Source organism: Vespula pensylvanica, chromosome 14, assembly GCF_014466175.1.
Source record: "Vespula pensylvanica isolate Volc-1 chromosome 14, ASM1446617v1, whole genome shotgun sequence".
Classification (NCBI taxonomy): Eukaryota; Metazoa; Arthropoda; class Insecta; order Hymenoptera; family Vespidae; genus Vespula; species Vespula pensylvanica.
The window spans coordinates 4,391,892-4,408,302 of NC_057698.1; the positions used below are offsets into that span (position 1 = coordinate 4,391,892).

Consider the following 16,411-nt stretch of genomic DNA (forward strand, 5'->3'; position numbering starts at 1 on the left):
AGTACTTTCAAAAGGACGGAAGTTCGAGAGAGCTAGAGGCCGTAGGCGTAGCTGTGGTTATAAGAAGTAAATTCTTAATGTATGTCTTCATTTATTATACCATTAAATTCATGGAAAATATATTAAACTCCGTATTTAATTTGTTGAATCTTTTTTATGTGATATAAGACATATATGGGTTATAGTTGCTTGTTTTACGTTTTTATTTTCAAATACTTTTTAGTTCATTCTTTTTTCACAGTAATATGTACATCAGTTCTTTCTACTATAGCTGCATTATCTATTGCATCTTCTGTTTTATCTTCGTCATCAGACTGTATTTCTTCTAACGCACTATTAGTTGGAAAATATAATTTTGATTCTTCGATTGCACTCTCATGATTGTCGCTAACATAAAAAGGACCAATGCCAGCAAATGCCAAGAATGCTTCACGGCCTATTTTCCTTATAGTGCATATAAATACTTCATAACTGTTGAGAAAAAGATAAAATTTCTGTTATCATATTTCTGATATATATCTAATATGTAATGTATAGTATCTGGAAATTTACCCAGTTTTTTCTACAGTACTAAATTCAAATTCCTTGATTGATTTAGCTATTAACTTTATATTTGGAAGTTTATCACATTCAAAAACTCCAAAGTCTACGACTTCGTCTTTATACATTTCCAAAACCATTGTCAATTCATTTTTTTTCGTACTGTCGTATTTGAAAATAATTATCGGTTCTTTTGTTATCTTATCCTCGTACTATGGAATTTTTCGTGATACATTAATTTTTTCTATATTAATATATTCGAAATCGCATGTTTACTTACTGGATATGTAGTATTTGTATATTTACTAAAAATTAAACGAAATACGGTTGCCTTGTTTCTAGCATTCGGTGGAGTCCATACAATGGGAAATGGTTCATTTTCAATTTCGTCTGATATTAGCGCTGGTCGATGTCGTCCACAATAGCTATTAAAAAATAAGTTTATTGTCAAAAACATGTAACATTACATGTAAAATTTACTGTTTCCTATCGAAATCTGGAATAATTTGATAAGGCAACTTTATCATTATGAGTCTATAACCGAATAATTCTAATTTTCTTCTTATCATTATGGTCCTATGGTCTGTACATTTTTATGTGTTGTATAAATGAAATATTAAGGAAAAAAAAAAGAAGTCTGTAGACTCCGTGATATTAAGGTTTCAACAATTAGAAATTCCAGAAAATAATTCCGATCAACAGGATACTTATGCCTATAACTATTAAGACTATAATAAATGTAATTGTCTCTCATTAAAAATGACTTATATACATCTCATCTGTGAAGCACCGATCCGCCGGAAGTAATACTGGTTCTCCAAAGAGTAAAGTAAGTAAATGCTGATGAACGTCCATTTCATTCATGGGTTCATTTCTTCTTAAACGCATAAGCATACATTTACCGTCTAAAATTAATTGTTTGGCGTGATCCGTAAGTACGTAATCGGACTGAAAAGAATAAAGTATTTAATTGTGATTTTTGTTGAAAAAAGAAAAAAGAATTGTTGGAGTTGAGAAGAAAGAAACTCTATGAAAAAACCTCGTGAAACATTTTATCAAGGATATCTTCGTTCAATCGCTTTCGCATCTCCTGCTCTACAGTATAATTTCCTGGTAAAATTTCTTCAACTAATTCCAGATACGGTGGACTACATTTTTTATCTCTTTTATGTCCTTCCTCGTCCTTAAATATCCATGGATACAATAAGAGACATGTTTCATCGATTAACGAGTTAGTTAAATGATACATTTCTGCTTCGTATTTCTCTTTGGCTTCTGCTTCTATAAAAGATTCATTATAAACGTAAGTAAGTATTAGATAATAATTTATTTGTTGCCAAATATAGCAATGCTTTTAAAACCTTTTTGAACTTTCTTCTCTGTTTCCTTAGCTATTCGGACTTCCTCAGCGATTTGCATTCGTGTCTTTTCTTCTGGGCTACATTCTTTTACAGATATAGAGAATCTATAATTGGAAAATAAATGAATACAGATAGATAATTAATCTAGAACCGTAAAAATTAATATAGAACATAACGCAAACTTACTCCGATTCTTCTTTATTTTGAATTCGTTGAAATTCGGTTGTTAATAGTTTCACCAGTTGTGGACAATGCGCGCCAAACATTAAATTAATCATCATACCGTCCTGAAAATATAACAATAAATATTTATTATTTTATTTTCTTCGATAAAACTAAGTAGATGCATTTATTTACACGAATAAACATCCAAATAGGTTCGCTTTTTTCTTTAAAACGCTGAAGATCCGTTATGTCATCGCACCTTGCCTAAAATATTGTTTATTATTTTATTAATCGTTATTAGAAATTTAGTCGATAATAGATAATAGTTGGTGAAATTACCGTAGCATAATTTAAAGCGTCACCACCAATCTCCATTTTGAGTTTTTTTAAAGTGCTTACCATACCTGTGCATGGTCCGCTCCATGCAGCATAGATATCAACTACTGTAAAATAAAAAATTTAATTAAATAATAACGATGATAAGGATTTTCCGGTGTAATCATACTTCCCTAACAAGCCTTTTTTAGTTAAGATTTTAGCCCATTCATCGTCATTAGTAACATCAATCTGAAGTGCCGTCGGTGTTGTCTTTTTTGCCATTTTTCTTATTACTCTTCTGGTACCCTGATGGAATAAATTATACAGAGATATTAATAAAAATTATGAGAATAGAAAGGAAATAAAAATCAAATCAGATGTATACCCTTTTACGGCGTAACATTTTGGAAAAAGAAATGAAAATAGTAATGGATGTAACAATTCCGAAATTTTATTAAGAATTTTTTTTATTCAACAATAATTGTAAAATTTCAACCAAATTGTAATTATTTATAAGAGGTTTTTGGAGGAATACAGTCTTGTACGAAGCTACGAATGAAGATAACTTAATCCTATTCGTCGGCAAATACAGGACAGAACTTTACGGTTTATTTATTAGCAATTTTACGATCATTATATCAGGGAACTCTGAGGGCTATTAGTATGACGGCATTGGAGATGTCGGTGACAGTGAGGACACGCAAACTATTTCGAATAAATTATACTATTGCGAGTCAAATATCTGCGTAGCGTGTATATAATTACAGCGTGAACCAGCAAGGATATTATTTTTCTTATCTTTTTTAGCCAAGTCACGTACATAGATATTATATGTCTTCTTCGTAAACAAAGCAAACAATGACAAGAGTATCCTATTTTTACGATAAACAATTAAAATTTTTGAGTTCAAGAATTATAAAACAATTATTATGATATGTATAATATAAATAATTTATCAATAATAATTAGAGATCAAGATATTGGTTCTGATAAAAAATACTTGCGTATCAACAAAATCGAACATTAAGTTGAGTATTATTGACGTTTGTTGTCTGACCCGTTGCCAAGAGTAATAGATTATGCGAGTTACGTGTATAATAATAGTTTTGCCGGCAACGTCATCGACGTTACTATAGCTTTAATTTATTCAATCTCTAAAAAGGGGTAAAAAATTTGCGCCTTTCCTCGATTAATATTAATGTTGATGACGAAAGAATATTTATATACTCAATCGAATGAATAAAAACATCATCCATAATATATTTGCACAATTCATGTATTTATTACAAACAAAGTGTTACAATAACTTATAAATAATTTCAAAAATTTTACAATATTGATAATTCACCTATAAAGTAATATTGTGTCACACTTTGATTTAAATTATATCATACTTTTAAATGAAATTAATTTTCATCGAAATTCTTCGTTTATTTGTCGAAAACGTTTATTGAGTTCCCTAACTAATTATCATATAAGATGAAAATTACGGCATTTCCTATTTACTCGTTTCTGCAAAGTTTGTCATAGCACGTTCAAAGTAGATTTAAATCGATTCATAAAAAAATCGATAGAGCCGAGATCGATTCATTCATCGAGAATAATTTTATCGCAGTTTTTAATACTTTCTCCATTTCAGAAAGAAGAAAATTATATATTAATATATTAAAGGTTTATCGAAGGAAGTTATTTGAGAGAGAGAGAGAGAGAGAGAGAGAGAGAGAGAGAGAGAGAGAGAGAGAGAGAGAGAGAGAGAGAAAGAGAGAGTTTGTACAAGTACAAACAATAATGATCGCAAGTAGAACTTTGAAAATTTATTTTATAAATTATGAAATTTCATTTTACATTATTTGCAATTCGAATCTCAAGTTGTCATCTAATGACTTTAAAAAAATTAACTTATTTAATCTTTTTGGAAACAATTTGTTTTATTAAGAATAGATATATTTTCTAGTACAAAAAACGTTTAGACGGGACTGAAGTATCCGTTATACAGAAACAGTAATAAGCCAATGTTCTTAACTTTTTATACATTGTATTTTTGTAATAATCCAACATTTTAGAACAGAGGTGAGCAACTAGCGAACAGTAAATCACATATGGCCCACATCTCTACTTGCTTGCTCCGATAAAGTGGGAGAAAACGATCCCCACTATTTGACACTGCTATGTCTCGTAACTTGCCTGACTTTTTTTCTTTTTTTTTTCTTATGGATACTCAAATTCGTATCGTGTGGTCTACGACGACGAATAAGTTGCCCATTTTTGTGTTTTAAAGGATTACAATTTTTCGAATTTTTTTCAAATTGTTCTCTAATTTCCACACAGTTTTATATACATATATATGTTATATACATTTATATATATACACACACACGCACATATATATCGGTTCCCTTCTCATTCTTCTAGGTATTTTTCTTTCATTAGTTTTTCATGAAATTGTATCAAATGTACTAACTGAGACTAAATTTTGAATTTTTTTGAATTTAAAACGGATAATCGTGTAATGTAACATCGGCAACAACAAACAAACTAACCCCTTTATTTTTCATCAAAGGAAAGCCAATATATCAATTAAACAACGAACTTTTTGCGCAGGGAGGCCAACGTCACAATTCATGACATAAAAAAAACTTATAGGTGTATTCTGAATTTTCATTTTATCCTTATATAGTCGATAGTAAAATTGTTTTTGTTTAAATAGAAAATCGATCTATATAATCCTTATGCTTGTAAGGCAATATTTAAATCGATTTTAATTTTCCGAATCGATTAAAAATATCGAAAATTATGATGCAAAAGATCGATTTTCGAGAGATCGATTTAAAATCGGCATCCTAGTTCAAAGTGATTGTATTTTGTAACATATCGAAGAGACTTCAACGAATACCGATATATTTCTTTAATCGACGACGATGATTTATTTCAATTTTGATCATTTAGAGATTAATAAGATTTGAGGTGAAACATTACTAACAGATTTGTGAAAGTTTCTTCAATTTCTTCTCTCTTTCTCTTTTTGTCTCTCTTTGTAGTTTTCTGTCTTTCTTCCTCTTCTTCTCTTTCTGTTTCTCTCTCTCTCTCTCTCTCTCTCTCTCTCTCTCTCTCTCTCTGTCTATGTATGACTGTTTATCGTTTAAAATTTTTTATTTTCTTCTGTCGTTTAAAATGCTTTCATTTTTACAGTTGTGATATCTTCTGTTTATTTAAAAAACAATTTTTGAAGAGATGTTAAAATCTTGAAAGACTATCACTATTTATTTTAATGATTTTGTTAAACAATAATGTTATTAAGTTAATTTTATTTTCTACATTATTAGGGAACATTATTACTTATAATATATGGCAGAAGATACCGAGATATGTGGTGGCTTCTTAGATGCTAAGTTATCAGGAACAAGATGTGTAACGCAAAAAGTGAGAAAAAGATCTTTAGCGCCATGGAAAGTTTGGAAAAGACATTGGTGTACGGTCAAAAAATTAGGACCAGGTTTAGGAATAGAAATACAGTTAGATTATGGTATAAGTAGTGGTGGGATTTCACAGAATGAAAAGGACAACTCAATTGTAGTACCATATGATGCTATTGTATATCGTACTCAATCAAAATCTAAACAGTTTGCATTTGGCATATTTTTAAATAAAGAGAGAAAACCATTATTATATTTATCTGGTAACTCTGAAACAGAGACACAGCGTTGGATGTCAAATATTCGTCAATTATTAAAGCCAAGAAAACATAGATTAATGGATGGATTCTATAATATATCTATAGTAGATAATGCACATTCCAGATTGGCAGGTTTAACTGGTAACTTTAATAATTCTTATTGAATTTATTTTCTTTAAATGAATTAATTTTTATTTTTATTATTTGTATTTATATTATATTTAAAAATTTCAATTTTTAATAGGCTTATATGGAGACTTAGTGGCTAGTCAAATGGGAGTATTTATTAAAGATATTCATTCAGGTGAAATAATACAAAATCTAGAATGGAAAGAAATGAAGCAATTTCATTTAACTACAGCTGGTCGTCCTGAAGATGTAAAACGTATATGTGTAATTCATACCACTAAAGAGTTCCATGCTGGTGTCGGAGAACTTCATGTATTTTGTTTAAAGGCTAGCAAATTGTTGCAAGATTTAGTGACTCAGGGCCGTGGTCCAAAGCACAAACATATCGATAAGAGACCATTAAGTTTAAGCGAAGGTGATCTTAGAATATCAGGACATTGTGAAGAAGGTACAACAACTTTTCCAGCATTAAAGAGTAAAATTGCATTTAGTCTCATTAATGCAGGCCTAGGATTACTTTTATCTTCTCGTTCTGGAAATGATGTCAAATCTTTAAACGATATGACAAATGGTCATAGCCTTGATAAAGTTATGAATGAGAAAAAACCTATACTCTCCAGAGTTGTAGATAATGTTTATCAACAAAAACCAGCTAGTATTCCTGATATTGTATCAAGTATAAAAGACTTAGATACTTCATCGCATAGAAGAGTTTCCAATGTTTCTGTGGCTTCTGGAGTTTATGAAGAAATTATTGATAATACTAATTGTTCCAGAATTGTATCAGTAACTTCAAATTTTTATGAAGATCCAGAAGAACTTATTTTTAGCTCTCACAATATTCAACTGCAACCACCACCACTACCACCTCGACAGCGGTGTGGATCTGCATCTACAAGAAATGGCAGGTGCGTTTTGTTAAACAGCATTGTATTTCTAGAATATTCCTATTATTTTGAGTGAAATTTATAGATCCATTTTTTATAGCATCAGTGAAGATGGTGTAGATTCTGAAGGAGATACTAGATCTGTTACTCCAAACGATATTACACCACTTTCTGAAGATAAAATAATGCATTCACAGCAAGCAATAATAGATCATTCTGAGTATGTTCCAATGTCACCTAGACCAAAAGTTATCACTTCTTATCATCTTGAAGTACAAAATTCTTCACAAGAGGAAATTTACATGGTCATGCAATAATAGCAATAAACATAAGTTGTCATCAGTTTAAAGTACGATTACATAAAATTTATGCATCAAATTACTGCAAATATTTAATATGAGTGTTAGAAAATGATATTTCATGAATATGTTCTAAACATTTTTTACAAATATATTTCTTACAAATATGTTAGCTTTCCAAAAATAGCTTAAACTTTGTATCTCTCTGATATATAATGCATAATGTTTTCGTGTGAAAGTTTATATATTTTCTAATTGGAAGCAGGGTAATTAAAGTATAAATATTTTCATTTATATGTTTGAAGGATATAATCGTATGTATTAAATTTTACCTATATACATTTCTATTATAAGCCATTTTTAATTATTAGTTTGGAATTATATATAATTTAGGTTACTAATTTACTTCATTATTATTTTGAGTGTATATTGCCTTTACTTATATTAAGGGAAATAAAATTGTGATCTCTTTATGTAACATTTAAAATGTTTATGTTAAAGGTTTATATATTTTGGTAAATGATTATTTGTGCAGAAATACTACATATCTTATTACATAATCATTGATGTCTTTTCTTACTACATTTTTTTTGTAAATATCTTCTAATTTACAGTGTTATTAATCAGTAAATCAATAATTTAATCATAATCATAGTCTACATTAAACTTCTATATTTTTTCTATGTTTGATATGAATTCATTATAAATTTGTGATAATTCCAAAAAGATTTTGATTAAAAAAATGAGAAATTCCTTAATAACAAAAATATACTTTGATAACAATTAATTGTTTTGATGTGATATTTGTAAGACAGTCAAATTTGTGTTATACATTTCTCCTTATTAGTTGTATAAATCATTATTATTTGCTATAAATTTATATGTAATAGTAGATCTTAAGATATTTTCAACTGCCTTTGTCGTGTGCCTAATTGTTCATCCCATATACTTCATAAGGTTTAAATTATAAAAAAAAGCTTATTGTATTTTGACAGATGTATTGTTAATCAACAAATTTATTGACATACAATGTGAAAATGTTTTATAAAAATACATATAAATACGAACTTTTCAAGAACTGTAATACATATCTTTAATAAGAAAAATATAATATAGTGTAAAAGAAAATTTCTAACTTCAATATTTAATTGGAGAGGAGGGAGGAACATACAATTTTACATACATATAAAAATATAAAAATAAATCCAGAGTATTTTATTAATTCTATTAATGGATTAGTAGACATTTATTGAATTTATATCTCTTTTCCTTTTGGATTCACCTTGAAAGTTACGAGCTTTATACTCAAATTCAAATCTGTTATAACGATATTCGTCTGCAATTTCTGTCATAAGTGGATCATTAATATTTGGGTGTACAAGTAACGATCGAATAGCAGTTAAAAGATTTTCTAGACTTATAGTTGGTTTCCAACCACCTTTAGGTGGCATTCTTAATAGATCTAAGCATATACGACCATTATTATCGATATTTGGATGATAAATTGGTGTACGAAATTTCACATGTGGTGGTTCAAAAGGATATCGTTCTGGTAATTCGACATCTAATTCAAAAACACCGGCTTCATATGCACATCCAGCAGGACCAATGATAGTAACTAATATATATTCCGTTGAATCTTCTTTTGCATAACAAGATACTCCTTCTGGTGGCTTTACCATTAAACGAGCTATTTCTCTTCTTACTCTGTGTGCTTTCTGCATTTTTTCTGTATTCCTATTAACAATTAACAATTTATAAATAATTTTTTTAATTCATCGACAATTTCTTTAGTTTGTACTTTTCATAATAAACTTTTATTTTTATCATAATGATTTAAATTATTTTTTCATGCTTTTTTATAAATATAAAACTTATATTAAATTATTTTACGTTTTGTGTGTCTGTTGATTGTCTTACTTAGAATTAACTTCTTGTACTTGATTATACAATTTTTAAGTATAATGTAACATTTATATCTATCTTTTCTTACTAATATTTTTGTATTCTTTATATTATTATATATACTTCAGCACAACACAAATATTACTTTCTTTAATAACGAACTTTCTAACGATAAAATTTCATATTTCGATTGATTTATATAGGTACTCAGGACCGTATCGTTAAGGTTCGTATGAGAATTGTCGCTTATTGCTTGATCAGTTTGGTCACTAGCCGGCTGCGGTAATTAAATTGCATTAATGCTTTTCAAACTATTTTTTTTCTTTGTAAGTTTTTTCTATGTTCTTTTTTTTATTAAGACTAGATATATAGGAATATTTAATTAATCAAAACAAAGCAATAGACAACACTGCAATCCGAATTCATACCTTACCACGTATTGTTTTGGTGTATTGTAGTTGGCGCGAAATTTTAGACATGATTTCTCTCTCGGCATTAAATTTCCTGCTTTATCGACAATGTTGTATCTGCCATACACTAGCGACATTATAACGACATCTGTTTACGAAGTATTAATTGGATTAGTAAGAACTTTGGGCGTTGACCATAAACTATCTTACTTTTGTTTTATCTAATGAACGGTTAAGTTTTGCTATTACTTTATTATAATAACTTTGTTAATCCTATTATCCACCTAGTGCGTTATATCTGTGATTTGTTGCACATTAGTGATATAAATTAAAATATAAAAATTATTTCATGAATTACTTTTCAAAGGTTATATGATTATGAACGTAAATTATTTTTATAGAATAGTATACTATATCAGAAAAATAAAGGAATTTATACATTTATATACATTATTTATTTATTTTAGAAATATGTGGTTTTTTATTCTATTATTAACTGTGCTTGGTGGCGATTGTCAAGAAACTTCAGAAACAACTCGGTCTCCATGGCTTAGTGGAAATAAAAATGAAAATATAATAATAAAAGATGCGTGAGTATTGCACAAGTGTTATAAAATATTATTGTATCATTAAGATACTCATATTGTTTATTTTTAGCACATATTTTGTGGTGGCATCTCGTATGGTACGTCCAGGTCAGATTTATCGAGTAGCTGTAAGTGTTCTACATAGTTCATTACCGATGGTAGTACGTTCTTCTATACAACGTAATGGAGTAGAAATTGCAGCTGATCATCAAGAAGTTAAAGAGGGTATACCAGAAACATTATTAATGCGTATGCCACTTACTTCTGTACAAGGAGATTATAATTTACGCATTGAAGGATTATATAATAGTTTGACTGGCGGTCAAGCTTTTTTAAATGAAACTAAACTTATATTTTCACAAAGATCTATGACAATTTTTATCCAGCTAGATAAGCCAGTATATATGCAAGGAGAAACGATACGGTTTAGAGCTGTACCTATTGACACTGAATTAAAAGCTTTTAATAGTCCTATTGATGTCTATATGTTAGATCCACATAGACGAATTATGAGACGTTGGTTGAGCAGACAAAGTAATTTGGGAACTGTCTCTTTATCATATCAGTTGTCAGATCAACCAGTTTTTGGAGAATGGATCATACAAGTTATAGCTCAAGGACAAGTAGAAGAAAAAACATTTTTGATAGAAGAATACTATCAAACACGCTTTGAAGTTAATGTCACAATGCCAGCATTTTTTTTTGAAAATGATCCATACATTCATGGCATTGTTCAAGCAAATTATACCTCTGGAGCACCTGTGAAAGGAAATTTAACACTAAAGGCATCTTTCAAACCTTTAGATAGAACTGGAAGTTCAACGATGCAAATAGAGCCTATTGAAAGATATTTTAATTTTAATGAATATTATCCTGCATGGTTTAAACAACCAAATGTTTATGAAGAAAAAGTACCTGTAATGAGATTTTTTAATGGAACATATTATTTCCAATATCCAATGGCAGAATTACTTAATTTTGCTGCATCTTTGGATGGAATGGAAGTGAGCATTGTCGCAACAGTTGGAGAAAGATTTTTAGATGAAATTGTCGTTGGTTATTCTATGGCTAGAATATTTAATTCAACCATAAAAGTAAATTTTCTAGGTGGCACTCCACAAGTATTCAAGCCAGCTATGCCTTTTAATGTACATTTAGTTGCATCTTTTCATGATAATTCAGCATTACGACCTACTCAACTTAGAGGAGCAACGATGGAAGTACGTGGAGAAGTTGAAATAAAATCTGGTGGACGAAGATCTATGGATCCACAATATCTGACAGCTTCTTCAGAGCATGAAGGTATTTGGTCTACAAAAATAGATCTCAGAAAACAAATTGGATATCCACAAAATGCGGAACAAACTCAACAAATGCTTAATGATATCACTTCTATGAAAATATCTGCTTACTTTACCGATGGCGAAGGATTTAGAGCTCAATCTGAATTACTATTATTTGCACATGAATCTCCAAATCAGAAACATATAAAAATAATAACATCGACTGAAAAAGCTAAAGTTGGAGAATACATAATATTTCATGTACAGACAAATTTTCATATAGATTATTTTAATTATATTGTCATGGCTAAAGGAACAATACTTTTAAGTGGACAAGAATACATGCAGCATAATATAAAAACTTTTGCAATTCCGCTAAGCCCTGAAATGGCTCCTGTTGCAACTGCAGTTGTATATTATGTCGGACACTATGGAGATGTTGTTGCAGATTCTTTAACTTTCCCCGTAAATGGAATTTCTCGTAATAATTTTACAGTATTTATTAATAACAAAAAAGCACGCACAGGTGAAAATGTGGAAGTCGCTATTTATGGAGAGCCAGGAGCATATGTTGCACTTTCAGGTATCGATCGATCCTTTTACACTATGCAAGCTGGTAATGAACTAACTTATGCAAATGTTATATCAAAGATGGCACACTTTGATGAAGATACCAATGGAACTTACTCTCATACTTGGTTGCTTCATGGTGGAGATCCCGATGAAATGGTTTATTTTCCATCCTCTACATTTGGGATAGATGTAAATCGCACTTTTGAATATATTGGGTTAGTTGTTTTTACAGATGCACTGATCTATAGACGACCAGATCATTGTAACAGAACTCAAGGATATGGAGAATGTCTTTCAGGGCGTTGTTATAAATTAGAAAAAAAGTGTGATGGCATCTTTGATTGTGAAGATGGTACAGATGAAGCACGTTGTGTACATGGCAATGCAACTGATATTGTAGAGTTTAGAAAGTGGCGTTTCAATAGAATTCAAAGACAATATGAAAATGTTTGGCTTTGGAAAGACATAAATATAGGACCACATGGTAGACAAATTTTCAACATAGATGTGCCACGCAGACCAGTTCATTGGATGGTTACAGTCTTTGGTATGTCTCCGAGCAAAGGTTTTGGAATGTTACCTAAAGCATTAGAATATACAGGAATTCTGCCATTTTATATTAATGTAGAAATGCCAACACATAGTAAACAAGGCGAACAGATTGGTATAAGAGTATCTGTCTTTAATTATATGCGTGGCGATATCGAAGCAACAGTTGTTTTAACAGGATCTACAGATTACAAATTTGTTCATGTTGAAGATAATGGTATTGTTCAGTCTTATAAACCTCGCACTTCGTTTGGAGAACATCAATTCTTTTTATGGATACGTGCTCAAGATGCAACTGTTGTATATCTGCCAATTGTTCCAGTAAGATTGGGTGACATTAAAATACATATTTATGCAACGACATTAATAGGACGTGATTCGGTTACACGCACCTTACATGTGGAAGCTGATGGCCTACCTCAACACAGACATCAATCTATTCTCCTTGATTTAAGTAACAGAGCATATGTATTCCAATATATGCATGTTAACATTACAGAAACACCAATTATATCTTATGACGAAAATCGTTATTATGTATTTGGATCAAACAAGGCAACTATAAGTGTAGTTGGGGATGTGGTTGGACCTATATTTCCAACAATGCCTGTCAATGCTACAAGTCTTATAGATCTTCCAATGGATAGTGCTGAACAAAATATGTTTAGTTTTGCCGCAAATATGTATACAACATTGTATATGCGCCTAGTCAATCAACGCAATAGAACGCAAGAAAAGGAAAGTTTTTATTATATGAACATTGGATATCAACGCCAACTTTCGTTTATGAATCCTGATGGATCTTTTAGTCTTTTCCGCAGTGATTGGAATCAATCTGCATCTAGTGTATGGCTTACTGCTTATTGTGCGCGCATCTTTCAGGAAGCAAGTTTTTATGAGTGGGAAAATTATCTATATATAGATCCTGATGTAATCACACAAGCGGTTTCTTGGGTATTAAAGCATCAAACTCCAGAAGGATCTTTTTACGAAGTGACCTGGTTACCAGATCGGAAAATGAATAGCTCTCTCAATTATGATAGTGATATAATAAGATTCAGAAATATTAGTCTTACTGCTCATGTGCTTATCACATTGGAAACTGTAAGAGATTTGACAGGTGGCTTGGGTTCTCAAGTTGCTTTAGCTTCTGCAAATGCTATTAAGTGGTTAGAGAGAAATATGAAACTTTTAGAAGAAAAAGGCAAACCATATGACATTGCTATTGTATCATATGCATTATTAATGGCAAAAGCTTCTACGGCAGAACAAGCATTTAATATTTTAACTAGACACGCACGTAGAGAAGGTGGTTTAACGTATTGGGGCAGAGAATCTGTTCCACCTCCACCACAAAAATTGGAAAATCAAAAACCATTCCTCCTGCCACGTTTACCTTATAAATATGATGCAGAAAATATAGAAACAACAGCATATGCACTTCTTGTCTATGTCGCAAGACAAGAGGTAATGATAGAACCAATAGTAAAATGGCTAAATGCACAGCGATTGACAGATGGTGGATGGGCTTCCACGCAAGATACTGCGTGGGCTATGAAAGCTTTAATGGATTATACCGTCAGATCTAGAATTAGGGATGTTAGTTCGCTAAATGTAACAATAGAAGCTACAGCTTTACCTGGACAGACACAAATATTATCTGTAAATCCAAGCAATCTTGCAAGACTTCAATCTATTGAGGCATGTGTATTTTGGATAATAACATACATCGTATAATAATTAATTTTTATATTTAATGTATTTTTTCTTTTAGATACCTGAAGCATGGGGAACAGTAAAAGTGCAAGCAAAAGGTGCTGGATATGCAATTCTGCAAATGTCGGTACAATATAATGTTGACATTAAAAGATTTCAAACTCAGCCACCTGTGCAAGCGTTTGATTTAATAACCAGAGCTAATTTTCATGGCAAAAATCAATCTCATATTTCATATCTCAGTTGTCAAAGGTAATTTACAAATGGATTTTATATGTCTTAGAATTTAGAAATGTATATCTTATATTATTGAATTATTTTTGACAAATGTACAATTTCCATATAGGTGGACAAATATTAATGAATCATCCCGCTCTGGAATGGCGGTTCTGGATGTAGCTATTCCAACTGGTTATATAATTCAACAGCAAAATCTTGATAGATATGTATTATCAAGACAAGTAAGGAACTTACAAAGAGCACGGTTTCAAGGCAGAAAAGTCTTATTTTATTTTGATTATTTAGATCAGGAAGAAACTTGTGTTAATTTTACAATAGAAAGATGGTATCCAGTTGCGAACATGTCACGGTATCTTCCTATCAGAGTGTATGATTACTATGCTCCAGAACGGTTCAACGAATCTATATTTGATGCTTTACCAACTTACACTTTAAATATTTGTGAGGTGTGTGGTAGTTCGCAATGTCCATATTGTCCTATTTACAATGCTGCTACCATTTTGATGTCTTCAACAAATCTTATCTTTATTACAACTATTTTAATAACTATAATGAGATACTACCAAACACAAGAATTCAATGTAGGATAGTTTTCTTCTATATTTTCCAATTAACCATATCATGATAGAAAAGTTTACAAAATATTTCGATGATAAAAATAATATAAACGCAAGTATTATTTATTTTTTCTTGCAATTACAGAATTACAAATGATAACATAACAGATATTATCATTTGTCATACGATTTTTTATTACTTGATTATTAACACATGTTTTATTTAGAAGTATATCCCACTGATTTAACATATATAATTTAAACACCTTTTTGCATAGTTTTAATTTGTATAAAAAAAAAAAAAAAGTAATATTTCTCAAAGATCTGTATATAGTATATTGGAGCATAAAAATTGCTTCAAAATGCAAAGAGATAAAAAAAAACGATACCGTCCTGTTATGTGTATGTTCGTTCATATCCAAAGAAATATTTGGGCAAACGAACAAGACATACGTATTAACAAATTTCATTGTTTTAGATAAGCATAAGAGATATATTTTAATAGTTAGATTTATATTTTAAGTATTATATTATATTATAATAAGTATTATATATGGCATACTTTTCTTATATTAAATTGCGATGGTCTACTAATATACAATATTAAGACTTATTATCCAATAAGAAGATATGTGCATACAAAGATAAAGATATTTATTGATGCACATCACAAATATAAGTTGCAGGTCTTAATGTCGTATGAAACACAGACGCATTGCAACTCTTTAAAGCAGATTCTCGATCTGTATAATCTTTCAAATGCCGTCCATGCAAGTCTGTTATAAAATAGCTTATATTTTAAATAATTTGTGCTATATATATATGTGTTCAACAGGAGATCAGTTCTTTTTATATTATATGTGTGTGTACGTATGTATATATGTGTACATACACATACACACACTATTACATATGGATATATAATCATAATCAGAGGTACAAAGATAGTTTAAAACTTAATGAAAGAAGAAGAACTCTCCTGAACTGTATGTATAATTTCCATTCTCGAGGCGATAGAACTTAAAAAAAAAAAAGTAGCATTTAATACATTAAAAATATTTTTATGTTTTATAACATTTATAAAAATAAATTGAAATCGAATTCGAAATCTGTCTTCATATATATTAAAGAATTCATCTTCCTTATGTCTTTTCAACATTGTTGATCTTGTCTTTGAATAAGGAGTATAGTGACGAGGTCAATTTGATGGGAGGAAGAA

At 30.1% G+C, this 16,411-nt stretch overlaps 5 protein-coding genes across 15 annotated transcripts in view; 3 read left to right on the forward strand and 2 right to left on the reverse strand.

Annotated features, from left to right (window-relative positions):
• LOC122634337 (60S ribosomal protein L18) overlaps positions 1-2,553 on the forward strand; it is a 7,613-nt gene extending 5,060 nt beyond the window's left edge. Inside the window, exons 5-8 of one of the 4 annotated variants that reach the window (XR_006328363.1) lie at positions 39-79; positions 883-1,369; positions 1,679-1,843; positions 1,932-2,553. Coding sequence is in view for 3 of the 4 variants with exons in the window: in XM_043823182.1 (XP_043679117.1) it covers positions 39-70 (32 nt within the window). In the remaining variant the exon portion in view is untranslated. Of the gene's footprint in view, positions 1-38; positions 140-882; positions 1,499-1,678; positions 1,844-1,931 lie in introns of those variants that run through there. The other 3 variants (XM_043823182.1, XM_043823181.1, XM_043823180.1) reach the window with 3 other exon arrangements.
• LOC122634334 lies at positions 200-3,459 on the reverse strand. Of its 2 annotated transcripts, none has more exons than XM_043823172.1 (11): positions 3,389-3,459; positions 2,576-2,690; positions 2,406-2,509; positions 2,259-2,330; positions 2,088-2,188; positions 1,902-2,005; positions 1,580-1,821; positions 1,313-1,488; positions 821-965; positions 553-752; positions 200-471 (listed from the first exon to the last, which is right to left on the reverse strand). In XM_043823172.1, the coding sequence occupies exons 2-11, from the start codon at positions 2,664-2,666 to the stop codon at positions 225-227; spliced, it is 1,482 nt and encodes a 493-aa protein (XP_043679107.1). In that variant the 5' UTR covers positions 2,667-2,690; positions 3,389-3,459; the 3' UTR covers positions 200-224. The 2 variants fall into 2 exon arrangements, with proteins under 2 accessions (XP_043679107.1, XP_043679106.1); XM_043823171.1 differs by lacking the exon at positions 3,389-3,459 and adding an exon at positions 2,770-3,263.
• A 1,585-nt stretch (positions 3,460-5,044) lies between these two features.
• Positions 5,045-8,495, forward strand: LOC122634335. 3 transcript variants are annotated; one of them, XM_043823176.1, is made up of 5 exons: positions 5,045-5,348; positions 5,708-6,198; positions 6,302-6,634; positions 6,692-7,094; positions 7,159-8,495. In XM_043823176.1, exons 2-5 carry the CDS (start codon positions 5,730-5,732, stop codon positions 7,388-7,390), a joined length of 1,437 nt encoding a protein of 478 aa, XP_043679111.1. In that variant the 5' UTR covers positions 5,045-5,348; positions 5,708-5,729; the 3' UTR covers positions 7,391-8,495. The 3 variants fall into 3 exon arrangements, with proteins under 3 accessions (XP_043679111.1, XP_043679109.1, XP_043679110.1); XM_043823174.1 differs by having other exon boundaries at positions 5,046-5,348; positions 6,302-7,094; XM_043823175.1 differs by having other exon boundaries at positions 5,048-5,348; positions 6,302-7,094; positions 7,174-8,495.
• Positions 8,496-8,510: 15 nt separating this feature from the next.
• Positions 8,511-9,554, reverse strand: LOC122634339 (ubiquitin-conjugating enzyme E2 T-like). Of its 4 annotated transcripts, none has more exons than XM_043823186.1 (2): positions 9,293-9,554; positions 8,511-9,109 (listed from the first exon to the last, which is right to left on the reverse strand). In XM_043823186.1, the coding sequence occupies exon 2, from the start codon at positions 9,094-9,096 to the stop codon at positions 8,608-8,610; it is 489 nt and encodes a 162-aa protein (XP_043679121.1). In that variant the 5' UTR covers positions 9,097-9,109; positions 9,293-9,554; the 3' UTR covers positions 8,511-8,607. The 4 variants fall into 4 exon arrangements, with proteins under 4 accessions (XP_043679121.1, XP_043679119.1, XP_043679120.1 ...); XM_043823184.1 differs by having other exon boundaries at positions 9,266-9,554; XM_043823185.1 differs by having other exon boundaries at positions 8,513-9,106; positions 9,294-9,552.
• A 293-nt stretch (positions 9,555-9,847) lies between these two features.
• LOC122634333 (CD109 antigen) lies at positions 9,848-16,300 on the forward strand. Of its 2 annotated transcripts, none has more exons than XM_043823169.1 (5): positions 9,848-10,054; positions 10,155-10,277; positions 10,345-14,380; positions 14,454-14,647; positions 14,742-16,300. In XM_043823169.1, the coding sequence occupies exons 2-5, from the start codon at positions 10,159-10,161 to the stop codon at positions 15,223-15,225; spliced, it is 4,833 nt and encodes a 1,610-aa protein (XP_043679104.1). In that variant the 5' UTR covers positions 9,848-10,054; positions 10,155-10,158; the 3' UTR covers positions 15,226-16,300. The 2 variants fall into 2 exon arrangements, with proteins under 2 accessions (XP_043679104.1, XP_043679105.1); XM_043823170.1 differs by having other exon boundaries at positions 9,881-9,918.
• Positions 16,301-16,411: the final 111 nt, after the last annotated feature.

Bases quoted from the DNA above. Each gene is read 5' to 3' on its own strand.
- LOC122634334 (XM_043823171.1), bottom strand. The intron at 2,510-2,575 runs GGAAGTATGATT...TTTATTTTACAG, and splicing joins AACTAAAAAAGGCTTGTTAG to TAGTTGATATCTATGCTGCA. The intron at 1,822-1,901 runs GTTTTAAAAGCA...AATCTTTTATAG, and splicing joins AGAGAAGAAAGTTCAAAAAG to AAGCAGAAGCCAAAGAGAAA.
- LOC122634339 (XM_043823186.1), bottom strand. From the start codon at position 9,096: ATGCAGAAAGCACACAGAGTAAGAAGAGAAATAGCTCGTTTAATGGTA.
- LOC122634335 (XM_043823174.1), top strand. From the start codon at position 5,730: ATGGCAGAAGATACCGAGATATGTGGTGGCTTCTTAGATGCTAAGTTA. The intron at 6,199-6,301 runs GTAACTTTAATA...AATTTTTAATAG, and splicing joins CAGATTGGCAGGTTTAACTG to GCTTATATGGAGACTTAGTG. The intron at 7,095-7,158 runs GTGCGTTTTGTT...TGAAATTTATAG, and splicing joins GCATCTACAAGAAATGGCAG to ATCCATTTTTTATAGCATCA.
- LOC122634333 (XM_043823169.1), top strand. From the start codon at position 10,159: ATGTGGTTTTTTATTCTATTATTAACTGTGCTTGGTGGCGATTGTCAA. The intron at 10,278-10,344 runs GTGAGTATTGCA...GTTTATTTTTAG, and splicing joins AATATAATAATAAAAGATGC to CACATATTTTGTGGTGGCAT. The intron at 14,381-14,453 runs GCATGTGTATTT...TTTTTCTTTTAG, and splicing joins CAAGACTTCAATCTATTGAG to ATACCTGAAGCATGGGGAAC.